Here is a 24,445-nt window from a genome sequence, read left to right as displayed (position 1 = left end):
CAACCCCCCCGCCTCACTTGGGATATGGACAGGTCATACTCTGCTTCCGCTCCAGCACCTGCTGTGCTGGGAGCCATGGCCCGTGAGCTCTGGGACGGGGGCCCCAGACCCTCGCAACGCGCGCGTCGCCACCAGACCCGTACTCCTACAAACACCCACAAGGGATCTCCAGTGCGATGTTCTGCACGCCAGTTGGATAGAGGATCTGGCTTTTATGGCAAATCGGGCGACGATCGACCCAGCAGGAGGTGTATGTCTCGCGTTAGCCCCCAACTGAACCCGGGAGAGCGCGCGAGCTGCGAGACCATAGTACAATTTGTATCCGTCTTGCGCGTTCTGAAATCTGGGGCGGGTCTTACCAGCCAATCCTTCTAACCTACGATAAGATCATATTATCTCGTAGCACTTACTATGTCGGAGGTCGGTTCGTGATGATCGACACAGAACCCGGGGTAAGTAGTGTGCAGGTGTTCAGGCCCATTCGGGGAATGAATCACGCGAATGACCTTGGTGCGGCGGGGACTCCTCTTGCTGTGTGACTGATATTTTGTCTGGAGATAATGTCTCTACAACAGGTAGTCATACGTGCTAGCTCTGTGCACTTGCCCTGATCGGGAACCCCTGCGGAATCCTTCCGGGATCCCGGTGCCCAACGACCACTTTCGTGATGAGGACCTATGCACGGTATGATACGCGCCACAGGACGGGAAACCAAGAGGGAGCAGCTTGGCGAGTGGTAAGTGTGTCTATGAGCTGAAGGCAACCAATCATATTTTTTATGATCTGGTCAAGGACCCTCGAGGTTAGGCCGTGGGGAGCCTGCTGTGCTGGATTACTGTTTCTGGGCATTCCGACAAATACACCCGACTCTCACGTCGCTATTATTCCTTGAGCACATTATATTTCCAAGTATGTGTCATCAGCGAAAGTGTGGAACGTGCGGGAAGCCCACGTGGTTCGGGTGCGGCAAGCACATCGACTCCGCTCTCGAGGGTGTTCCCAACGCCGACCGGTGTCACTGCAAGGCGAGCACCCAGGCCGAACATGATGCCGCCGGGGGCGGAGCGTCGGGCTGTACCGTGAACTGAGATGGTGACCATCGGCTTTGGTGACGATGAGTCACCTGGCTCCCTGCTGCAGCGAAGGGGCTACAGAAGACATCTCGGGGGTCGCACAGACTACCTCCACCCTGCAACAATGGCCAGTGGTCCTCATTTACACCCCCATGACCAGTACAAGTACCCTCCCCCTTTAAGTATTTTGTGACCCACCACCAAGAATACCATGCACATGTCCAGTTTTCTGTGCTCGAGTGCACTTACAGCACCTTGGCCATGTCAGCGATACATTCACAACCACAACAGGGTGCGGGGAGTCTGTGCGCGAGGCATGCGCAGGCTGCCCGTGAGGCAGGGGGCGCGGTCAGGACACGATGGCATCCACCTCGATGAGCACCAGGATGTCATCATGCACTAGGCGTTGCACCTCTATCATGGAGCTGGCGGGGCGGATGGCGCCGAAGACCTCGCCATGCGCCCGGCTGACCGCCGCGGAGTCCCGGCCCATGTTGCGAAGGTAGACACGCGTGCGAATCTGCATGGGGTTTGGAGTTCCAGGGATGTCGGCGTGACTGAGCATGGCATGTACCACGGCACATATAGGTGGGGGGGGCAGGAGTCCAGGTGGGCAGGTCCGTGCCCACGCGCTTACGGTCACCGTGCCAGAGGCTGCTGACCCTGCAGCGCGCAGGCACCCCTTGCACAGGCCGTCTACAGCAACCAGTGCCCCATTGCCACTCACCACGTCCTCCAAGGTGGCGCCGAGGGCCTCCAGGCCATGCGCCACGATCTCCAGCGCCGTCCTGGCCTGGGCATATGGGTCGCGCTTGTGCAGCACGTTGCCAGTGCTCTGCTCCACCGACGACGTGCCTGCATTGGGGCCACTTGAGTTGTGAGTTGATGGCCTCCCGCGCAGGTGCAGGCACCCAGGCGCGGCGTGCAGGGTGCAAGACACGTGCCAGGGTCACAGATTATTCGGCATGCAAGAGCCAGCGATGCCACTTGGGCCCCAGCCCACTCTTGCACCATGCGTTCCCGTACAATGTACCTGAGACGGCGATGAAGTTTCCACGCTTCACAGCCCGGGAGTAGCCGACTTCATTCTCCCACCTGGCACCTGGGGGAGAGAGGGGGGGAGCGCAAATTCAGGTCGGGGTTGTGGTGCTGTACATTAATCCCTCCCCACGCGCGCGAGGAGCTCTGGGGCGGGGTCGAAACCTCTCAGATCACGCACCTGTAGACACCACGGTCAGCTTCCCATTGGCACTCGAGGTCACCCTCGGGGATATCTTGGGGAGGTGGCCTGCGCCGGCATCGTGGGCCCTGGCCTGGGGGGTCGGAGGGGAATAAGGGGTTGTCTCAGTGCATGTCCTCGCCAAGGCTTTCATGCGATCCTCCGACATCACACACATACACATACAATGCATCCTACAATCATGTGGATCGGATTCGTGGTCGTGCATTTCCCCTCTGCACCCATCCCCGACAACGAGGCCGACTTCCGTACCTCACTGCCGGTCGCCCCATTCCCCCGGTTGAAGTGCTCCGTTGCTGCCGCCATGTTCTCAGCCGTAGTCGCTCGAATAACTCCGTCCTCTTCCATCGAGTTGTGGGACCTCGGGACCCAGTTCCGACACAATAGCGTGGGACGCTACCACTCATGCGTAAACCCCCACATGTAGCCCAGCTTCCGGAGGCAATCGATCCACGTCATCAGTGTTGGGCGGATATGTCTCAAGTAGCAAACTTCCAAATGGCCCTCTCGCGGAGACTCTTTCTATGGCACCAAATTCCAATACCAGGCCCCTGATCGAGCGTCAGTAACGATGATGCTCCATCACATTGGTAAACAAGGGTCATGATCCTTCACCGCGCCCCTCGAGCCCAGGCACCCCCAGCGCCACGCTTTGCACTCGCAGCAGGATCTGCCCGCTGGCGCTGCAGCAGCTCCGCGCCGAGTCCATGCCCTGCGAGACGCTACTGCGCCGCCGCAGGCGCCCGCTGCGCTGCGCGGCCGAGCCGCGGATGGCCCAGGGGGCTGCTTCCCTCAGCGCCTGTGCCACCCCCGCCCCCGGGCAGGCCTCGTCGGCGGCCAGGAGGGCGTCCACCGCCGCCCGCTGCAGCATGGACAGCATGGCAAGCTGGACAGGGACGCCTGCCACGTCCAGCCACTGGGCCAGGGGCCGCAGCGACTCGACCCTGGCAGGCAGGCGGAGGTCTGCCCCCGCTGCCCTACACCAGGCGGCGGCGGGAAGCTGCGCACAGCGGGCCGCCGTGGGCGCATGGGTCCGCGCCAGGGCGCCGTGCGCCCTGGCGGCCTTGGCGAGCTGGTCCACCAGGGAGCTCCTGGCAGTGACCTGGGAGGGGGGGGTGGGAGGTTGTGATGATGGGTGGGGAACATGGGTGAAGGGTGTACCTCATGGCCAGGATGTTGGCAGACATGCTCTCCGATGCGACAGAAGACAAGCACGAGAGCAGCTGCCTGGTTTTGCACCTGGGCGGCATGCAGTCGCTCCAGCTCAGCTCGTGCCGCTTCCACCTCAACCTCGGCCTCCATGCATGCCGCCTCTGCAGCCTCAGCCGCCTGCTCTGCAGCCGCGTTTTCCCGGCGTAGTTCCTGGACAGGAGAGTCCCATGGGAGCGAGATAATGAGTTTAGAGGGGATGGGCAGCTGGGCATCATTTGAAAGCATCGCACTGTCATGACCCCTAGCTCCCTGCGCCTTGCGCGATGCATTGCGCTGCTGGGCTCAGAAGCATGGCCACCGTCCAGCATTCCTGTTCGCACCTTGACCTCGTCCAGCAGTTTGAGCAGGGCTGCCTTGTCCTCGACAATCTGCTCCGCCATCTGCTGATTGGATGCGAGCCTGCACAGGAGCATCAATGCAGTTGGTTCACCTGGAACCCAAAGCTGGAGTATCACATGCTCGACACAGCACCGTCCTACCGTTCAGAACCTTGCCAGGAACGGACTTCCACCCCCCACCCAAACCTGCCTGCCCTGCTTGGCAGACAAGGCGTTCGCCTCCTGAGCTTCACTCAGTGCCTTTTCCAGCCCTGCAGAGAGGTCCTGTGTCTTAACAAGCTCCATCTGCAGAGCTGTCACGGCCTCCTGGGCCTCATGTTCCTCGGCTGCGGCTGTGGCCTCCCTCTCAGCCCCTGCCATGCGGCAAAGATCGCGGTGTATGAGTGAAATTGCTTGACGTGCTCAACAACCCTGCATGCTTGTCTGATCTAGTGATACGTCCTACTTCCTTCAGACAGGTCCTTCTGCGAGTTAAGTCAGTGGCTTCACGAGCCGGGGCTCAACGTGACTGGTGTACTCCGCTCTCATCAACTGGTCCTTTGCCCAGAGCCCTCACCCCCCCCAGCGCACCTCGAGCACATCCAGCTTTGAAAGCCAGGACCTCCAATTTCGCACGGATCGCCGCGGTGGCAGCTTGTTGGACACACAGATCTCTCAGGGCCAGTCCTGCTGCCGCCTGCTCCTTGGCCAGCAGTGCCTAAGGTAAGGAGGCAGAGTTTGCAGCAGTGGTGATTGGCAACCCAAGACTACAAACCGACGATGACAATGCATCCCAGCTTCCCAAACATCATTGTAGCAGCGCCCAATCTCCTCCACCTTGAGCTCTGCGAGGCGGTCAGCCAGCTGTGACTGCTCCTGGAGGAATGCCTGACTCTGAGCCTGAAGAGCTGCCTGATGCTGTGTCAGGTCCGACTTTTCCCTGGGTAGAAGTTGGGCCATGACAGAGCTGTTTGAGGTGATGCTGTGGGATCTGGAGTTGATGATGTCTGCAATGCACCATGATCAACATGACAGGCTTCCAAATAAGCGTGCCTTACTCTCGTGCCATATCGGGATCCCTTCCCAGAGGGAATCAGAGCGCACCTGTCTACAGTCACATCTAAGGAGCGGACCTCCATGCGCCACATGTCCAGCTTCACCAGTGCAGCCACCCTCTCCCTATTGGCAGAGTGAACCATCCTGCAGAGTGTTGGGTCAGGCAGACCATCAAGCATCGGGGGAAGTGTAGAGGTTTGATCAGGGTGCTGAGTGCAACATCTCTCTGAGTTCTAGGTCAAGACATTCTGTCGGCCTCCAGTAAATCTCTGATCGCCAGGAGTCACCGCCAAATCAGTGCCTCCCAAAAGTAACCTTTCTAGGGTCTGGACAGCAGTGATTTGCAGCCGTAACGCAGCCATCTCCTCCACAAGACATGCCTCCACATGGTTCTTCTTGGCAACAGCTTGCTCTGTGCATGAATGAGTGTACGTCTTTGGTACTTGGGAATTTCTGTTGCCCCTGTGTACCACACAAAATTTGTTTGGGATGATTCCCCATCTCCCTGCCATTCGATGGTGATCCATTCTTGAACACTGCAACAGCCCTGATGCGGGACTCGACCAATGTACCGAGTCTGAGTTTGGATTCCCTTGCTGAGGTCCTGACTCGCGCCTCCTCAGCCTTAGCCCCTGCCAAGTCCTGTGGGGTAAAATTAGAGATGGGAGGGTGATGGTCAACACTGCAGGTAATCCTTGGCAATCGTGTTGAATACCAACACATGGTCTTGAGGTCCTGCAGAGATCTGTGTACGTCATTGGGATAGTGCCCAGTCCTCCGCAGCTCAAGACCAGAGTGCAAGGTACACACAGAAGAGGCACATGGGAAGGTCAACTCTAGATGCGGCACGCCCGAGAGTCAGCCACCTGCCCACCTGCCGCGCAGCTGCCACTGCCTTCACGAGATCCTCCTCCTCGGTCTTGATACCTCTCGTCAGCTGACCAACTTCCTGCTCCAGCCTATGCCGCTGCATCTCACAGCCATACAGCACATCCTGCCAAAGGGTTGGAGCCAAGACTTTGTGACCCATGGCGTTCTGAAGCGGCACAAGAGTATGATCCAAAAGTGGATTGACGAACCGGATCCCTGAGTGAGTAGCAGGGCAGCAAGATCAGTGCACAGCAGGCTACCATGCGTTTCATTCTCGGGCACAGATACCCAGCGCCCTAACCCTAAGGTGCCATCCTGAATCACCCACCTGCTCCATGAAAACCTCCTTCTCCAACGCAGAATTCTGGCCCTGAGTGGCTGCTAGGGCCCCCGCTGCCTGCTGGACCTGCGTGGCAAGCACCCCCAGGTTCCGCTCGGCTTCCTTCAGCGCAGCCACCGCAGCAGCAGCCCTGTCTCTCGCCTTTGTCCTCTCCCGCTCCAGGCCTGCAAGCTCGAATGCTGCGGCGTCCCTGGCTGTTTCCAGGTCCAGCAGTGCCCCTGTGCCCTGCTCCTCCTCGCCTCCTTTTCCTACTAAGCAGGCGGCATCTGTCCTCTCTGTCGCCTGCGACGCCTGGGCGACGTGCTGCAGAGCTTCCAGCGACGCCCTGGCACTGGCGAGTGTTTCCTCCCGCCCAGCAACCTCTTGCCTGGCCTGCACAGACCGGGGAGTGATCAAGGGCGACTTTAGACCAGCCATCCACTTCAGGGGTAGCAATTTTTATTTGATAGGTAAACCAGCGCAACAGGAACTTGACGACAAGCATTCCATGCATTCGCGCACATCTCCCCCTACAGCAATTTGGGTTGGACACATGGCAAGCCCTGCATACATTCTGCCTGTCCATCAGCACCCGAGCCACCCATACCAGGCCTACTCACCCTGGAGAGCTGGAGCCGAAGGTCCTCCACCCTCTGCTGAGCGTCCTGCTCCGCCTGCTGAGCTGCATGCAGTTCCTGAGCCCGCTGAGCCCGCTGGGCCTCTGCAGCGGCGATCTGATGCTCCCTGGCAGCTGCTTCCTGCCTCAAGCCGTCCAGCCTCGCCTGCGCAGCGGCGGCCGCCGCCCTGCCGCCCTGTTCGTCCTTTCTAGAGCGTGCCACCTCGGCGTGCCGGGCCTCCAGCGAGGCATCAGCCTCTTTCAGCCCGGCGCGGGCAACCTCCACGGCTTGCAGCAGGTCCTGGTGCTCCTGGTGAGCCTGGCGGTACGCCCCCGCCACCCTTTCTAGCTCTAACAGCACAGCCTGTGGATGAGGGGGCATGAAGAGTGCTGGCAACAGCAGTCCCCCCATCAGGTGCCAGGGTGGTTTTAGGAACTGATGCATCGCTCGGTGCTCTTGCCCATTCATGGCATCGAAACACATGGACATGCCCAGAACCTGGGCGCCATGGACCACGGTGCATACCTCTGCCTCAGCAGACTCCGACAGGACCTCCTGCTCCAGATTCTTGACCGTCTCAGCAGCCTTCTGGATCTACGTTTCGTGTCGGAGACCAACATACTTTGCTTGGGTGCATGGCATGTAGGTGCATGTGGTGTCTAAAGGGAGGTTGTCCTCCCATATGGGCACCCATGCACAGACGTCTCCATGCATATTTGGTGCCACCCACGTGCTGCATGAGCCGCCGTTCTTCAGCCTCCTCGGCCTGGGTGAGGGTTTGGGCCGAGGCCAGCGTTGTTTCCTGGTATGTCAGGTTCTCAGTCCATTCCTCCAGCGTAGCCTTGGGTGTAGCAGGGGAGGGACAGTCGCTTGCGGTGCGCGGATTTCATCAGGACCCCGGAGGGCATGCTAGGTCAGTGCGGCAGGATGCGCAGATGGTCTACCCATTCGAAGCAGTCAGCTGCTTGGAACCCCAACCCGGTCAACCTTCCAGCTATACTTGGTCCTATTCCCGCTTGACAGGCTAGGTTACTCTGGTCGGGGAATAATCCAAAGGACCCCACCTGAGCCTGGTGCGTTCTGGCTTGTGCATGCTGCAGCTGCAGCCCTGCAGCCACTTGCCGATTGCGCACGGCCTCTTCCAACTCCTTGGCTGTGTCTGCAACCCTGTGCAAGCGCAGGGCCTCCGTCTGGGTCCTCTTCAGGGCAAAGCGGGCGATTTGCAGCAGCGTGGACTCGCCCTGGAGCTGCTGCGTGGCATCGCACACCTGAGCATGGGAGTCGTGGGGAGAACAGAGTTGGCCCCAAGCAGGAAGATGGTAGATGATCAACCAGCAGCCACCAATGAATGGTATCCACCAGCAATCATGCCTGGCATAGACCCCTCACCCTAACCCTCATGTCCTCCCTCAGGCATCCACACAGTTTCCCAGAGGGAGAGGTCAGCCAAAGATCCGTCACACTGCCCACCATTTGCTGAAGAGACGTGATGCTCTTCTGTGAGCGGCCCAGGTGGCGCCGCAGCTGTAGGCTCTGCTCCCTATCCTCCTCTGCAGCCAGCCGCGCAGCCTTGAGCTGGATCTCTAGATCCTGATCAAGCATTACAGAGTGCCAGAATGACTGCTTCACCAGTCTGCACAAGATCCCCCAAACCATCCAATGCAAAGCAGCCCGCCCATATCCCTATTCTTCAACGCTTTGAACCGCCAGTTCCAACGTAAACTTCATCACTAACACCTAGATGGTGTACCAGCCAGGCTGTTTCGGACGAGAAGCAGTGACCGGATGGCTCCCCTTCCGTCCCCACCATAAGACCGGCCCAGAACGCACGTGGATCTCGCGACCAAGCTGCACGTTCTCAGAGCTCGCGAAGGCGGGTACGACGTGGTAGCTGTCCAGTTGAACAACCATTTGGGCACCTTGCGCCTCGTGGAGCTCTGGGTCGGCATTGGTCAAGACGGAGACAGAGACGGTGTCGGCGTCACGGGGAGACCCTTCGTTCGTATCAATGGGAGGAGGTCCCGGGGATGCCATTTCGGCGGCCCCTGGATCTTTTTACCACAGGAGCCAATCTGGAACAAAAATAAATGGTAGGTGGGAATGGGCGTGACTGCTTCAAGTGCTTGAGATCGTGGGGACAGGGTTCCATGGCTTCGTGGATCCGTATCCGGTTGACCGGAGTCGCCTGCCGCCCCGGGCCTTCTCCAAGGCAGGTCGTCTCCATACAGCATCACCAAGGCTCGAAAGGGGTGGCCAGTGATTCTGCCATCTGAGATTCCATTTGCAGGATCAGCAATGTACAAGGCGTCGGCCACATCTCGGTCAGGCCTGGATTGGCATTGCCACAGGCACGGCCAGGTGACGGGCCATGCATCATCAGGGTTCCAACCCTCCCAGACCGCGCCGCCAGCGCACCTCACAGCTTCTCCACGACCCTGAGCTTGGCGCTGCGCGCTCGCGGGTTGCGCGCCACCTCCGCCTCCCCCGGCACGAGGGGGCGCCTGGTCACCACGCGTACCACGGCCTGTTCCTTGGCCTGGTCCCTCCTGGCGGAGGCCAGCCAGGCGGGCAGGACCTCCTCGTCCCCGGGGTCCAGCTCCCCTGCGGCGCGCTTGAAGGCCATTTTCACCGCCCGGTCCTCCAGCGAGTGGAAGGTGATGACGGCGAGGCGGGCGCCGGGGGCCAGGGCGTCGATCAGCCCGGGCAGGGCTGCCTCCAGGCATGCCAGCTCGCCGTTCACCGCGATGCGAATCGCCTGGAAGGTCTGCGTGGCTGGGTGCTTGGCCCTCGTGGCTTTCCGCGCGCCTGCCTTCCTGCCAGGAGAGGGTCGGCCCGGGTGGCCGACCACACTCGCCAGCTGGCTGGTGGTGAGCAGGGGCCCGTCTCTGCACCGCGCCTCGACGATCCTGCCGCAGGTGAGAAGTGGGCAGGGCATGTGAGGCATCACAGACTGGGGGGGTGTACGCCTCGCTCCGCGGCCACCGCCCCGGGTTACTTCTGTGACATCTAGGGTTCATCTGCATCCTCCGGCTCCATTCCCGCACCCTGACACCCACACCGCCACCAGGCATCCACCCCCCCCCTGGCACCTGCGTGCAATGCCGCGCCAGCTCCGCTCCTCGCCGTACTCCCGCAGGATGCGGCCCAGCTCGTCCTCTGACCAGGTGTTCACGATCTGCTCGGCGGTCAGGGCCCCCGCCCCGTCCATGCGCATGTCCAGCGGGCCGTCCTTTCCAAAGGAGAAGCCCCGCGCCGCGGCGTCCAGCTGCATGGAGGACAGGCCCAGGTCCAGCAGCCCGCCGCCCAGCGACCCCGCCAGGCCCGCCCGCCACAGTGCCTCGGGACCCGCCAGGAAGCTGGCGTGCAGAATGTGCGCAGAGGGTGCGGTGCCCGGCCTGGGGATGGCCATCTCTGGGTCGTCTGCAGGTGCAGCAAGGGTGCCGTTGTTGGGCGCAGCGACTGTAAGGTCTCCGGGCACAGTTGTGTGTCCCCCTCCGGCAGCCGTCGGCGAGAGAGACCCCAGGTTGGGGTGGCGGCTGACGGCCGCCCCGGCGCGGCGCAGCCGCGCGGCGGCGATGGCGTGAGCGGCGGCGTCGAGGTCGGTAGCCAGCAGGACCCGCAGCTCCGGGTGGGACTCCAACACGGCGGCCGCGTGCCCGCCCGCGCCCAGCGTGCCGTCGAAGAAAGAGGGAATGTGCGCGCCTTTGAAAACCCCAAGCACCTCCTCCAGCAGGACGGGGATGTGGGGCGGGGCGGGTGCCGCGGCAGCGTCATTTGAAAATGACGTGGCGGCAGGTTCGGGGGTCTGGATACTGGCCAGGGGTCGATTCAGTGGGCGGAGGGCTCGCTGTGGTGCACCCGGCCTGGGGCAAACACCCAGCCCTGGGCGGGCCAGGGCGCGACAGACTGGACCCAGGGCGGGTGGGACCCCGCGCAGGGTCATTCTCATCATGGCAGGGATCCAAGCGTGCGGCCCGGCTCACTGCTGCTTGAGCGGCGACTTCCTAGCTCCGGCCTTGCCTCCGCTTGTGCGAACCAGGGCCACGATCCAGAAGGCCAGGGCCGCGATGTGCAGGAGGATCAGTCCCAGGACAATGGGTCCCATGCCCAGCCATCCTGCGACGGGAGGCCGAGTTTGATCATATGGGCACGCGGGGAGCGGAGGCACGCAGGGCCAGTCCAGACCACCTCATCCACGACCCCGTACCGTTCTCATCAGGCTTCCTGGGTACCCTCATGTTGATCCAAGCTCTTGATCGCCGCGAGAAAATCCGTCGAATGGGATGAGGTCCTGGGCAGGGGAGACATAGGGCTTCCCTCCATCGTGCGGAAGTGATCCATGCAGCACGCACAGCACTTCGGGGCACCTGTCGGAGGAGCAATCCTGTACCTCGAGGGTGCCACCGATGGCTGTCAAAATCACTAGAACGAAACAGCACGATGAGAAGAAAATGAACATCTCAGTGGTGACCCCTTTTACGTGCGAGGGTAGCAGCAGGCGGGAATGTGCTCACACAGCCTCTGTGGGCCAACGACAGGCATCCCATGTCCATCCCACCCTTCTGCGGTTTCCCTTGAAGCCGAGGCACTCTCATACAGTGTTCCACCATCGACTGTACAGCTCGTCGAACGGCGCGAACCCTCATGAGCCAGGGACCCCGGTCGAAGCCGCTGGTCCCCCTGTGCAGGGGGTAGGGCCGGCAGAGAATGCAGTGCACGTTGCTCGTCGCCCCGATGCTGGCCTCCAGGCCTCCTCCCTGGCCAGCTGGGATGAGGTGCCCATCGACACTGGCAGATCCTGGGATGATTGGAGGGACAGGCCGAAGTCAGTGAGGCATACTTCATTTGCTGGAATTCTGGGTAGGTGGATCCGCTGGTGTATGGCCGCGCGGTATGAATCTATCCCTCCAGACAGATATGGAGCATGGCTCAGTGTGAGGTATACACAGACCATCATCACCCTTATTTCCTCCTTTCTGGAAGTGCAGGCCGAGTGGTGTATTTTGGCCTCATCGGGGGGGCGGCCTTCATCTCCGCATTCTTCTACCTTCGACTCCGTGCGTTGGACAGATGGCCGCGGTGTGATTGGGAGCGGCGGGTCCCTGCGTTTCTCGTTTCTGCTTCGAAGAGGTTGGCATGGGGACGCTGACCTCACGACTCCCACCACTCCATGGTGCAGGTGCCTACCAACGCCTCCATGAGGGGTCTGCCGCGCCGGCCTCTGAGCCTGCAACCAGTCAGACTGGGACCCTGACAGCCGTCGAGGCAGCCAGAGCACCTGCAGACTTGAGGTGTGGCACGCTGCCCGTCACTCCCACCCGAAGCACCTCGAGAGCAGCGGCCCTGTCGGGGCTGAAGCCGCTGGGCTCTGCGAGCCTGCCCGTCCCGCCGGGGACAGGTTCGGCAGCGGAGCGAGGGGTCAGCCCTGGATCCAGCACCTTTGTCGCCGCGGAGGTCGGTTCTCGGGCCCGCCCCGGACACACACCTGCGCCCCTGGCCGGGCCTGCACCCGCTGATCCTGCCAGGGCCCCGCCTCCTGCCCCGGCGAGCGATGAGGGCAGGCATGCGCCAGGGCCATTCCGGGAGGAAGCTGAGACGGCAGGGGAGGCAAGCGAGGACCCCATTCTTCACACCCAGACCCAGGTCCGGGATGGCAGTGAGGTCGGCCCTGAAGAGCAGCCGGCTGTGCGCAGCGCATCGCCGAAAGGTATCGGAGCGGAATGGGACCCCTCCATGCCGGCGCCGCGGGCGACGCCGGCGGCTGCCTCCCAGGCCGCCAGCGCGTCGGCGGCGGGGCGCCTCGCGGCCCTCCCCTCCCCGGAGCTCCGGGCCAGGGCCGCTGCTGCCGCCAGGGAGGCTGGTGGCGCAGGGGCGGCAGCGCGACGGGCCGAGCTCGCGCACCGCTTGGCGGGCGAGGCGGCCGCACTCGCCGCAGGCGCCGCGCGCGAGGCGCGCGAGGCCGCCGCCGTCTGCGCCGCGGCGGCCGACCTGGCGACGAGCGACGATGCGGGGGCGCGCGCCTTGGCCGCCGCCGGCGCCGCGCAGGACGGCGCCGTGCGTGGGGCGCTCGACGCCGCCCGGGCGCAGATGCACGCCAGGGATGCGGGAGGGGCGGCCGCGGCTGCGACCCGCGCCTCCGACACCGGGCGTCCTTTCTTCCTCCAGGACCGCCTGGCAGTGGCTGTGGGTTGGGTGGGGCGGACCCCGTCGGCTTTGCTGAATGGATTACACGCCCTGAGCTCCATGCTCGCTGTCCTCGCCCACCGGCTCTGGATCAGGCTGCTTGCCGCGCCGGCGGCCGTCTGGCGGGGCTGTGCCGATGCAGTCCACACTCTCAAGGACAGCCTCGCCTCCCTTGCGCGATCGCCGTCGGCTGGCCAGCCGCCACCTGCCCCTTGATAAATACCGGACCTTGGCGCCGGCTTGCTGAATGGCTAGTGTGACATCTCGGTGCAGCCTGTGGTGCGTACCCTCTTCCCTGCCCAGCGTCAAACCCTGGGTTCCCCATTCAGACACGAATCCGCAGTGTTGTACACAAGCTTGACAAAGGATCATGGCATTCACCACAGCGCCCCAGCGGCAGAGTAATGAGACCGCTGGAAAGGTTTGGCAAGATCACCGAGGGCTGGTGTCAGCAACGTCCTCAGGGATGCAGAGATCGAAAAAATGGACCGCTGGAAAACGGCGAGCTGACCTCACAAGCCTCACACAGCCCAGGAGGTGTGAGCCACAGCTCAACACGTGTAGTCGGCGCCGGGGATGCGATTGATCTTGAACAGGCAGCCCTGGATGAGCACCCCCGCAACGTCAGCGCACGCGATGCCCAGCGAGTCGGCGACGGAGGCCGCCGCCATGGAGAACTCGCGCTGGATTGGGGGTACAGAGCGGGACAGCAGTGCAAACGCGTTCACGTACACCGCCCCGCCCAGCAGACCTGCGAGGGGAGTGCGAAGGGAGTGCGAAGGGGAGTGCGTCAGGTGACATGGTGCGGCTGTTTGTGGAGATGTGGAGGGCGTGAGGCGGTGGCTTGGGGGCCATCTCGGCAGGAGGTAATGCCCTCCGGCGAGGCTGCTCAGTCCCGGCGTCAATGAAATGGCCCCTTCCCCCCAGTCTCCACCCACACCTACCCCACACAGACTTCGCACACCCACCTGTGAGAAAGCAGGGGAGGAGGAGCGTCCAGCCGTACCACCAGTGCACCACGGCATCGTGCAGGAAGAAGAAGAGGAGGCCCGCCTGCAAGGCCGGCATGGCCCACAGCGCTGCCATGCCCGGCTGCCACACCATGCCGCTGGACCGGCTCACAAAAACGCCGGCCTGGTAGCACCAGTTGGCGTAGATGTAAAAGGCGTGGCGGGCCGCAGCGTCCGTCACAGGGAAACCTGATTGTTGGTAGCAGGGGCGGTGAGTGGGTGGTACAGGGGGTCCTGATCTCAGCCTCTGGACGCGAGACCCGCAGGGCAGGCGATGCCAAGCCTTCCACAGGCATGCGCCCTGCAAACAGGGTCCAGGCCCCCTGCACCCTCCGGCAACAGACACTCAGACTGATGAAGAGCACCAGGAGGCCCTGCACTGTTCCATACCCCTCTGATACAACCGGCCCACCGATGGCGGTCCAGGCACCGCTCTGCATGGAGTACTCGGCCAGGTAGACGGTGAAGAGGGGCACCGTGAAGGGCCAGAGCCCCAGGGTCAAGCACAGCCGGCCCAAGGGCCCCAGGGCAGAGGGCGGGAGACTCGCCGCGGCGCCGGGGCCGGTCTCGCCGCCCCTGCCCGCCCCCGCCGGCCGCCTCTCCTGGATGCTCAGCGCCGCTGCCGTGCGTCCCCCTGGCTTTGGCTTGCCCGGGCCGGCGCCCGCGCCCCGCCCCGTCGCTGCATGGCTGCCGCCGGCCTCCACGGCCAGCGCCGAGCGGCTGCCGGAGCGCGGCAGCAGCCCGCCTGCTGCAGCGGGCCGGAGGGGCACCCTCTCGGGGTCGATTGGCGCCGGGCCGGCGCTGGCCGCGGTGTCGTCGTCCTCCTCGCCGTCTGAAGTAGGCAGGGGCACTGGCCGCGGGGGCGGGGGCCGCAGGAGCAGGAAGAAGGTGGCCAGCCAGGCGCCGGCCAGCACATTGCCGGCCAGGAGGGTGGTCCTGAAGCTGAGGCCCGCCCAGACATGCAGCGCCGCCACCCAGGCGTACCCCGCCACCCCGGCGAAACCGGTGCCGCTGCTCCACAGCGTGATGGGGCCGCGGTCGGAGCCGTAGCGTGCGCTGAGGGCGAGGCACGAGGCCTCCCCCAGGCCCCCCTGGATGGAGGGCAGGGGCGCGAGGGAATGGGTCGGGTTGGATATCGAGGAAACTGCCCCCGCTCCAAACGCTTGGGTGGCAGATGGTCTGGGCAGCCAAGCATGACGAAACGCAGGCCAACCCTGGCAACTCATACCACACTCCCTTCAACCTCGCTCAGGCTCCCCTGCCTCAATGAGACGTACCTGGAAGGAGGCCAGCGCCACTCCCAGGAGCTGGAGGGGGCGGGAGGCGCTGAGGGCCACCAGGCAGAAGGAGCCTGACATGAGGGCCGCGGCGGCGGCCATGCGGGGAGGGTACCCCACCGCATGGAACCAGTAGGGGCCTGAGGCCTTGACGATGATGGCCGGGCCCACGGCAGCCAGGTACACGAGGCCTACGGCAGCGGCCGAGATGCTGTTGGCGCCGGCCAGCATGATCACGTAGCCTGGGCAGGATTAGTGATGCAGAGGTGTGAAGGCCAAGGTGTCTGCCACGCCAGGGCGAGGCATGGGCGCGGAGAACCCCCAAATTTCATATCCATCTCATCGCACTTATGTTGTTGAAGAGACCCAGTAGGCCAAAGGCGATCAGGGTGCGCCAGCTGCTGTGCGAGGCATCTCCGAAGACCGACATCCCGGCGTCCCAGGTCGAGGTGCTCGGTGATCAGCTCATTACATCCTGCCCCCCTGTACCGAGAAAAGTCCCAGCGTTGTTGAGTTGCTTGTGGCCCGTCGAGTTGGTGGAACCTCGGTTTGAGTCTCCGACATGCATTAGGTTGACGTCGCCGAGATGTCTTATTCAAGGCGCGAGAGTGGAAATCATCAGAGACCTATGGGGTCATGCCACTCACACAAAACAATACCAGGGGGTGTTCGTCAGCTCGCTCGCTCAAAAAAACATGCGCGCCTTGAGATGCATGTGTGGCTGGACAGGGCCTCCTGCGCCACTGCGCTGCTGCCCTCCTGCCTGGGCCCACTGCCTGGCCGCCCCTGCAGCGCCAGGCTCACTCCCGCTTCCCGGCGGTGGTCCTACGCCGCGGTGTCTGCTTGCTCGACGAGGGCGTGGATGGGTACTGCTCCTGGTGCCCGTCCACCTCCTTGCTCAGCGCTGCCTGGCTCCGCGTCACCGGCTTGCTCGGCGGGGCCTTGGTCTTTCCCCCGACCGGCACAGGGATATTGGTCACCTTTTCATAGATGCAAGGAGGGGAGGGTTTAAAAAGCAAACAGCGGAGCAGGCAAGACTTTGCACGAGGACCCTCTCCCACCACCACTTGAGTATGTGTCCACTGCGACATCCTCTGTGCACCCACTCCACCATGCCTGCCACCGACCTTGTGGAGCAGGATGCCCAGGGGCCGGGTGTAGTCCAGGGGGGCCTGCAGGATGGCAGAGGCCAGCGTGTGTGCGACAAACAGGGTGGTGATGACGCCCAACGAGGCGCGGGAGCTGAGCAGCCCCAGGAGGTGCACGCTGGCGAGGTGGAAGATGGCCAGGAAGGCGCCGGAGCGCAGCACGAATCCAGGCGTCGCCAGCTCAGCAGGGCCTTTAGGAGCGGGAAGGAGTGCTGGGAGTGGGGTTTAGTATCGTTACTGGGCCAGGAGGTCTGGCAAGTGGAGGCCCACTTCAGTATATACCTCTCCTATATCCAGACAAGTGAGCCGCAGCAAAGCTATGGGCTGTGCATCTGCCCCAGCATGCCAAAGTTGCACGCTCCAGACTCCCGGCTCGCAAAGCGACCAGCCCCCACCTTTGGAGTACCCAGCGCCGATATCCAGCGCGTCCACGATCATGCCGCCCCCGGAGGAGGCGATGATGGCGATGACGATCGCGGCGATGTTGTGCCCTGGGTATGTCGCCACCATGTAGTCTACACGCTGCGCGATGATCCCAGCACGCAGGATGGAAAGCGCGACCTGGAAGGTGACATGTAGAGGTTGGAGAGTAGGTCTGGTCAAGCCGAGCGATCGTGTAGGTGAGGGTAGAGGAGCCCTCGTCGACTTTGCTGCATCGACGTGGGTGCCTCAACAAGGGCAACATTTGGTACAGCATGCAGCAGGGCCATGTTGCATCTCTGTGCGCCCTCCCATTCGAAATACTTCCACTCCTGAAGTCGACGCACGTTGGCCAGGGTGGTAACGGGGCGGAGGTCCATCAGCCTGCCGACGACATTGAAAGGGGAGTAGCTCAGCGCCCACCAGCTGAGCCCCCAAATCAGCAGGAGGACGTCGCCGGAGAAGACGGCGATCGGCACACGGCCAGGATCCTGTGGCACGGGGTCGTCGAGTGGGATTGGAATATAGCGCGGCGGATGAAAAAACAGCCTTCCCAGGACAGCTGGGCCTCGGCCCCGACAACAAGCCCCGCGTGCCTGGAGAAGGAGGGCCGACATGGAGCCTCCCCCGAAAGCGATGGCGAAGCCTGCCAGGTTGTTGATCAGCCACCGGTCTCCATATTTTCCTCGCACGAAGTTGGCGCAGGCCAAGCAGTGCCCGACGAGGAGGAGGAGGAGGGGTGGGGAGTTGAAGAGGTCCGCCGCTGCCACCAGGGTCTGCTCGATCCCCTGGGGAACCTTCATGGCGGCGAGCTCCTGGGTGTTGGGAAATCTGCAGTGACCATGATCGTCCCTGCGTGGGCTTTAGTGCTCGGGAACCGCGCCGATTCGGCCCGTGCTGCGGGTGCTGAGGGCCAGCATGCGCTTTCGAACGGAGCACTGACAGACCGGGACAGCCTGCTTGCGCATGCACATCCTGGAGACGACACCCCACTACCTCATGACTCGCGGTCTGCCTGAAGTTGAAAAGGTTTCGAGGCGGCTGTGTGGGTCCTTGTTCCTATTTATAACGTCAAGTCAGTGGCATTGTGGTCAGGTTTAGGGCGCTGCGGCGATGACAGCGGCGAGCCCAGCAAGCCAAACAGGGACAGCGCTGGCGACGCGCTGAGGGGGAGGAAGGAGAGCGCGGCGTGCGACAGCGGGGTCATGCTCTGCAGCTGGTGGGCAGTCATGGCCGGTTCTCTCGGTCCTTCTTCCCGAGGAGAGGCTGGGACTGTTGGGTGATGAGGAGGAGGTTGGGTGCACGCAAGACACCCTCAACAGACCAATGCAGGGCAATCCCATTTTACCATGAGATGATTGTTCCACTGCATGCTGCACCCTCCTGATGACATTTGGGTCGTACCTTCCTCATCAAAATTGTCGTCGTCTCGCAACCGGCCGCCTGCTGTGGGCGAACCGGCTCTGCCACTGCCGTGGGACCCGTCTCGAAGATGCCGGGGGAGGTGTTGTCTTGCAGGACGCCCAGGCAGAAAGCGTCTGCGCCGTCGCGCGTCCCCACTCCCGGCGAGGCGGGCGGCACCGACCCGGGGCGGCCCATGATGTTGAGGGCCTTGGCACGCTGCGATGTGTATTGCAAGTGGGCGCTGGGGTGGGTCCTGGCTGAGCTGGGGTTTGGCCTACGGTTGATCCCTTTTGCTGCTGTTGCAAAAGCATCGGATGGACGTTGCACAGATCGTTCTGGAGGACGAGGCAATGTCTCTGCACCCACATATGCTCTGGAAAGCAGACCGGAGACCTCTGCTAAATGACGACAACAAGAGCACAAGGTGCGGCATAGACCCCTCCTTCCCCACCACCCTCAAGCTGCCGCCAGACACCCACCTTGTACTCTCGCTGCTCCTCGAAAGCAAGCCAGGCACACCTTCTTCGAAGTTGCTGCGCTATCTCCTCCATGAGCACCCGGGGGCAGGAGTTGAGCACCTGTTACAATGGGGAGAAGGGAGCGCTCAGGGGTGCTGGACACTCCACCGACAGGTGAAGCCGTCCACCGGGTCACCTTGGCACAGCCAACTAGAACGTCCCCAACTTGCCTTGAAATACATCTTGAAACACTGGCGATCGTCGCACTGGCGTAGGTACTGTTGCAGTTCCTCCATGCGGGAGATGGAGGTCCCCCGTAGCGGGGGAGCGCGTGCCTCCAATGGGTGGAACACCGGCAGGGAGGACTGGGCCAGCCCATCGTCCGCCATGTTTAGAAGCTCCATCTGCCCGCCTGTCGATGGACGCAGATCGTGGCCTGGGCGGTGGGGTGCTGGGGGGCAGTGAGCAGGGACGCGCAGGGCCTCTATCCGGCCGCTCGGGACCATGCACCTAGAAAATCTCGGTCATGCCACATACTCACCGGCCATGTCTGTCGGCGATCTCCTGACCTCGTAATTACGCCAGACCTGGTTGTGAACAGTATTACAATCGATCCTTTCGCCTGCGCTCGCCCCCGCGACTACAACATGGCTGCCTGCGTGGCCGTCGCGGCGTCCGAGGTGGCGAGGACGTGCGCAGGCCCCTACCGAACCCTCTGCCCTCGAACAAAGACTTACGTGCTGATTCAGTGGACGAGCAAGGGACAGGGAAGCCCAGCGGATCATCCGGTCTTGTGTCGTGCATGTCCCCGTTCAAGTTTTAAGTAGGCAGGGGCCGTCCCGCGCGGATTCAATGATTCAAATGCATGGGCCGGAGAGCCCAGTGGACCCACGGGCTGGCAGGGCCTCGCGCCGCAGTTTCTAGAGGGTTTTACACAGTTCATCGATACGATTTGAAGGGAAATGTCAGGGAGCGCAATCTGGTCAGCCCGCAATGGGATTGGCATGTATCGTTATGCCTTTGAGCCGGATCTCGGTCACGGGCCGGTCTGCAGCCCCCACCGGCACTTTCTCCATGCGATCCAGGGTGTCCATGCCATCGATGACCTGCCCAAACACGGTGTACTTTCCTGCATATTGCGGGGAGTGCATCAGGGAGGGCGTGAGGCTATGCCTGGGCATGAGCATTTCAGGAAGGAGGGGATTGGCGCTGCACAAGGTGGCATGGTCGGATCCCCGGTGCCCAGTAGACAATACAGTCCCCGCGACCAGTAGCTGTCACTCTTCATAGCAGCCTCTATCCCTTTCCGTCCCCGCAACCGTCAGCCTCCAGCTTGCCGCACCGTTCAAGTGGGCGTGCGCCTTGTAGGTTATGAAGAACTGGGATCCGTTGGTGTTGGGGCCGGAGTTGGCCATGGACACCACGCCGCGCTTGGAGTGTTTCAGGCTGTCCACCAGCTCATCCGGGAACTTGCCGGTAGCCGTGGCGAAGATGCTCTTGCCCCCCTTCCCTGTGCCGGAGGGGTCGCCGCCCTGTATCATGAACCCGCGGATGTTCCTGTGGAACAGGGTGCCGTCGTAGTAGCCGCTGGCTGCCAGGGCTAGGAAGTTTTCGCAGGTGCGGGGGCAGTCGCCGCAGGCCAGCTCCAGCTTGAGGTCGCCCAGGGTCGTGTGCAGGGTGAGTGCCTGGGAGTTGGGAGGGCGACGCTGGAGTGGATGCAAGATGAGGGCTTTGCGGGCGCCCTCTCGAAGCAGGAACTGTGACACATCGACACAGACATTACATACCATCGGGATGCTGTCGCTCTGAGGACCTTCAATGCCGCATGCAGGCCATGCCAACCAGTTCCCTGGCGGGATGACGCACAGTGGTGCCTTCTCTCGAAGTGTCCCCCTGGAAAGAATACAAACTATATATCACCGATTCCTTCAGTCAACTCGAAGGATTTTTCACTGCTAGGGGCTCCCTTGCGGGCCGCTGGATGGTAGGAGTCATGTCCCTGCAATGGGCGTTCCGGGGCTTCATGTGGTACCTGGATACTGCAATTCGGTCCGCGTGGGTTTCGGATGGTTTCCCGGTGCCCTTGAATGGATGTCTGCGGGCGATCCCATTCCATTTTAGACCGTTACCCGTCCCTACACCCCACCGACGCTATCTTTATACTCAACAAACAATAGTTTAGCGAGCGGAGAGCTTGATCTGCCCGCCTATCTTTCTAAACTATTTCGGCTTGTGAACCTTAGGTCTCACCCCGCTCCCCCTCACCAACATGCTGACCTCCACCGCCTCCCGCCTCGCCTCCCGTCTTGGACGCGCCGGCCAGGCCAATGCAGCGGCTTCTGTCGGCGCGTTCCGCGGAATGGCCGGGTCGTCCCATGATCTGGACCCCGCCCCGACCCCCGCCCAGCAAAAAGTGCGTGCGACGCTTGTGTTCGGGTCCATCCCACGTCCGCATGGCCCCATCTGGATGAATGGGAATTATTTTGGATGTCGGGAGGGGTTCATGTGGGATGCCATCCCCCCCGCGGCCCGCACCAGTCGGTGCCAAAGTCCTGCACGCCCCACTGCTGGGACTCGACCCCTCCTGCCTCCCACTGCTTGATTCACAGCGTGCTTTCCATGCCTGCACGTTGAAATAGCACCCACCCTCTATTCAGCCCACCCAAACCCCTCCTTCCCTCCCCAGATCATCGACCTGGAGAACAAGCACGGCGCCCACAACTACCACCCCATCCCCGTGGTGCTGACCCGCGGCGAGGGCGTTTTCATGTGGGACGTGGAGGGCAAGCGCTACTACGACTTCCTGGCAGGCTACTCGGCGGTGAACCAGGGGCACTGCCACCCCAAGATCATCCGTGCCCTGATCGACCAGGCCCAGAAGCTGACGCTCACCTCCCGCGCCTTCTTCAATGACTGCCTGGGCGAGTACGAGGAGTACATCACCGGCCTGCTGGGCTATGACAAGGTCCTGCCCATGAACACGGGGGTGGAGGGCGGCGAAACCGCCGTCAAGCTGGCCAGGTGGGGGTTGCGAGGATGGTGTGGCTGTGTATGCCAGGGGGGGTGTGCATGGTGTGTGTGTGTGTGAGGAGGAGAGGATCCGCACATGCCGCCTGGGCTCTCAGGCTCGCTTGACCCCCCCAACCCGCCAGCATGCCCCCCATATGCTCACTGCGCAGGCGCTGGGGGTATAGCGTGAAGGGCGTGCCCAAGAACCAGGCCAAGATCCTGTTTGCGCGCGAGAACTTCTGGGGCCGCACCACCACTGCCATCTCCTCCTCCACCGACCCGGAGAGCTACGAGGGCTTCGGCCCCTACATGCCCGGCTTTGAGATCATCCCCTACAACGACCTGGGTGCCCTGGAGGCTGCGCTGGAGGCCGACCCCAACATCGTGGCCTTCATGGTGGAGCCCATCCAGGTGTGGGTGGTGCAGGGGGTGGACAGGGGGAACAGGGGATGCATTGTGGGCGACGCGATCCTCAAAGGCGCAGGGGCATGGGGATGCCAAAGGTGCGGCGAGTGGGAGGCAGGAGGTGCGCCTCCGCCGCCAGGCCACCCATTCCTGGTTTTCAGCTCGGTAGGCGAGCTGGCGCTGGCTGCGAAGGCTTCATGCTCCCCTCCCACAGCACCATCCCCAGCCCCCACCCAGCCATTCCACCTCTCACACCCGCGTGCAGGGCGAGGCCGGCGTGGTTGTCCCCGACCCCGGCTACCTGGCCAAGGCCAAGGCCCTGCTGCAGAAGCACCGCGCGCTGCTGATCGCGGACGAGGTCCAGACGGGGCTGTGCCGCACGGGCAAGATGATGGCCTACCAGCACGACGACGTCCGCCCCGACATGCTCATCCTGGGCAAGGCGCTGTCGGGCGGGACCATGCCCATCTCCGCCGTCCTGGCGGACGACGAGGTGATGCTGGGCATCGGGCGCGGGCAGCACGGCTCCACCTTTGGCGGCAACCCCCTGGCCGCCAAGGTGGCCGTCGCCTCGCTCCGCGTGCTGGTGGACGAGGGCCTGGCAGAGGCCTCGGCGCGTCTGGGCGAGTCCTTCCGCGCCCAGCTGCGCGCCATCGACACCCCGCTGCTGGAGTCGGTGCGCGGCAAGGGCCTGCTCAACGCCATCGTCATCGACGAGAGCAAGGGCTGCTCCGCCTGGGAGCTGTGCCTGGACCTGGCGCGCCGCGGCTTCCTCACCAAGCCCACGCACGGCAACATCATCCGCCTCGCCCCCCCGCTCGTCATCTCCGAGGAGCAGCTGAAGGAGGCGGCCGGCATCCTGCGCGAGGCACTGCTCGCCAACACCAAGGCTTAGGATGGTCGAGTATGACGGAGGCTTTTGTCGCGAGGGTGGAGAGCTGCGCGGCGCCTGTCGCCGGATGGCCGGCAAAAATGTGCAGCCGCAGCGCTCGGCGGCGCGGCTTGTCGGTGGAGCCCCTCCTTTGCCCCTCCTTTGCACCTTCCCACCCCACATCTCCACCCTGAACCTCTTCCTTTCCCCCCGTATTGCAAGCGCCTGCCAGTCAGTGACCGTCTCGCCCCTGGAGTGTACTGCAGAGACTGTGACCCCGAACTTGAACGTTGCACGAGTGTAGAGAGTGGGTGGTAGTTGGGGGAAACCGGAAAGCGGCAGGTAACATCACTGGACCGACCGATAGACCCCCGGCGCAGGCACAGCTCCGCAGACGCCACGACGCACGCCTCGCGAGCTCAGCTCGGCAGACCATTGGCATCCACTCCATCGCATGACACATCAGGAGGAGGGGCCCGGGGCGTGCAGGGGCAGGGGCCGCCACTGCGTGCCGCCGCCCGGCGCGCCGTCCATCAGCGCCACTCCGCGCGCCGCCAGCTCGGTCCGCACCCCGTCGGCGGCCGCAAAGTCGCGCGCGACGCGCAGCGCCGCGCGCCGCTCCACCGCCGCGGCCACGTCCGCCTCGGTCAGCCCCGCGCGCTTCAGCGCCAGCGCGCGCACGCCGGCCAGCACGGCGTCCGGCGCGCCGGCGTCGCCGGCCGGGCCCAGCAGGCCCAGCAGGCGCAGCGCGTGGACCAGGGACGCGCGTAGCGCCAGCAGCGCGGCCTGCCTGCCCGCCGCGCCCTTGCCGCGCTTTCCGGCCAGCTCGTTGAGCTCGCGCAGGGGCGGGCCCAGCGCCGCCAGCGCGGCCGGGGTGTTGAGGTCGTCGGCCAACGCCGCGCGCACGGCGGAGAGCAGGGCGCAGGGCTCGCCAGGGGGAGGTCGACCGTCGTCCATGTCGACCTCCGGGTCGTGTGCGCGCGCGGCGGCCTCGGCGTCGGCCAGGGTCTGGAAAACGTAGTACACGCGGTCGGTGGCCTGGTCCAGAGCGGTGGGCGTGAAGTTGAGCGGAGCACGGTAGTGTGTGCTCAGCAGGAACCAGCGCAGGGCCGCGGCCGGCGTGGCGCCCAGGATGTCACGGATGGTGAAGAAGTTGCCCAGCGACTTGCTCATCTTCTCGCTGTCCACATTCACAAAGCCTGGGTGGGAGAGGGAAGGAGTCACATGGGTGTGCGGAGGGGATGCATACAGGGGAGGGGGAGGGGCGCTGGGAGTGGATGGGAGGGTTCTGCGCTGCCGGTATCCAGTAGTGCCACGGCTGATGCATCAGGTCATCATGCAATCCCAGACCAATCTCACTCCACAACCGCACCGTTGTGCATCCAGTACCGCGCCAGCTCGCGCCCGTCGCCAGACGAACCCGTCTCGCAGCCGCAGCCGCCGGAGTGCCGCGTGGCAGCCATGGTCTGCGCCCGCTCGTTCTCGTGGTGCGGGAAGATGAGATCCCTGGAGTGAGTCGTGTGTGGGGATTGGTGTGTGGCTAGAAAGGGCGGCAG

The 24,445-nt window shown here is 63.3% G+C and overlaps 8 protein-coding genes across 8 annotated transcripts in view; 3 read left to right on the top strand and 5 right to left on the bottom strand.

Moving 5' to 3' along the window:
- Positions 1 to 1,422: 1,422 nt before the first annotated feature.
- Positions 1,423 to 8,306, bottom strand: F751_5167 (Uncharacterized protein; the record flags this gene model as incomplete). Its single annotated transcript, XM_011402766.1, has 13 exons — positions 1,423 to 1,593; positions 1,801 to 1,928; positions 2,107 to 2,175; positions 2,293 to 2,386; positions 2,951 to 3,415; positions 3,553 to 3,675; positions 3,846 to 3,905; positions 5,773 to 5,892; positions 6,097 to 6,480; positions 6,708 to 7,067; positions 7,230 to 7,298; positions 7,769 to 7,972; positions 8,175 to 8,306. The coding sequence occupies 13 exons, from the start codon at positions 8,304 to 8,306 to the stop codon at positions 1,423 to 1,425; spliced, it is 2,379 nt and encodes a 792-aa protein (XP_011401068.1).
- F751_5168 (hypothetical protein) lies at positions 1,637 to 1,954 on the top strand (the record flags this gene model as incomplete). The annotated part of the gene is made up of 1 exon (XM_011402767.1): positions 1,637 to 1,954. The coding sequence occupies one exon, from the start codon at positions 1,637 to 1,639 to the stop codon at positions 1,952 to 1,954; it is 318 nt and encodes a 105-aa protein (XP_011401069.1).
- Positions 8,307 to 9,120: 814 nt separating the features above from the next.
- F751_5166 (Ribosomal RNA small subunit methyltransferase H) lies at positions 9,121 to 10,113 on the bottom strand (the record flags this gene model as incomplete). The annotated part of the gene is made up of 2 exons (XM_011402765.1): positions 9,121 to 9,610; positions 9,794 to 10,113. The coding sequence occupies 2 exons, from the start codon at positions 10,111 to 10,113 to the stop codon at positions 9,121 to 9,123; spliced, it is 810 nt and encodes a 269-aa protein (XP_011401067.1).
- A 3,325-nt stretch (positions 10,114 to 13,438) lies between these two features.
- Positions 13,439 to 15,604, bottom strand: F751_5165 (Protein btn-1; the record flags this gene model as incomplete). Its single annotated transcript, XM_011402764.1, has 5 exons — positions 13,439 to 13,638; positions 13,856 to 14,086; positions 14,310 to 14,988; positions 15,175 to 15,416; positions 15,523 to 15,604. 5 exons carry the CDS (start codon positions 15,602 to 15,604, stop codon positions 13,439 to 13,441), a joined length of 1,434 nt encoding a protein of 477 aa, XP_011401066.1.
- Positions 15,605 to 15,974: 370 nt separating this feature from the next.
- On the bottom strand, positions 15,975 to 20,394 carry F751_5163 (Peptidyl-prolyl cis-trans isomerase-like 3; the record flags this gene model as incomplete). The annotated part of the gene is made up of 8 exons (XM_011402762.1): positions 15,975 to 16,154; positions 16,302 to 16,513; positions 16,718 to 16,883; positions 17,090 to 17,233; positions 18,201 to 18,362; positions 18,626 to 18,724; positions 19,666 to 19,733; positions 19,947 to 20,394. 8 exons carry the CDS (start codon positions 20,392 to 20,394, stop codon positions 15,975 to 15,977), a joined length of 1,479 nt encoding a protein of 492 aa, XP_011401064.1.
- Positions 18,113 to 18,343, top strand: F751_5164 (hypothetical protein; the record flags this gene model as incomplete). The annotated part of the gene is made up of 1 exon (XM_011402763.1): positions 18,113 to 18,343. One exon carries the CDS (start codon positions 18,113 to 18,115, stop codon positions 18,341 to 18,343), a length of 231 nt encoding a protein of 76 aa, XP_011401065.1.
- A 569-nt stretch (positions 20,395 to 20,963) lies between the features above and the next one.
- On the top strand, positions 20,964 to 22,913 carry F751_5162 (Ornithine aminotransferase, mitochondrial; the record flags this gene model as incomplete). The annotated part of the gene is made up of 4 exons (XM_011402761.1): positions 20,964 to 21,017; positions 21,291 to 21,625; positions 21,784 to 22,024; positions 22,284 to 22,913. 4 exons carry the CDS (start codon positions 20,964 to 20,966, stop codon positions 22,911 to 22,913), a joined length of 1,260 nt encoding a protein of 419 aa, XP_011401063.1.
- Positions 22,914 to 23,351: 438 nt separating this feature from the next.
- F751_5161 (Cysteine-tRNA ligase) overlaps positions 23,352 to 24,445 on the bottom strand; it is a gene marked incomplete at both ends in the record, with an annotated part of 4,039 nt that continues 2,945 nt past the window's right edge. The window contains 3 exons of the mRNA XM_011402760.1: positions 23,352 to 23,393; positions 23,646 to 24,088; positions 24,262 to 24,395. Of these exons, the coding sequence (XP_011401062.1) occupies positions 23,352 to 23,393; positions 23,646 to 24,088; positions 24,262 to 24,395 (619 nt within the window). The remainder of the gene's footprint in view (positions 23,394 to 23,645; positions 24,089 to 24,261; positions 24,396 to 24,445) is intronic.

This window comes from Auxenochlorella protothecoides (genome assembly GCF_000733215.1).
Source record: "Auxenochlorella protothecoides strain 0710 unplaced genomic scaffold scaffold6, whole genome shotgun sequence".
Lineage (NCBI taxonomy): Eukaryota > Viridiplantae > Chlorophyta > Trebouxiophyceae > Chlorellales > Chlorellaceae > Auxenochlorella > Auxenochlorella protothecoides.
The sequence above is the reverse complement of the archived record's forward strand: the minus strand, read 5'-3'. Positions and strand labels throughout refer to the sequence as shown.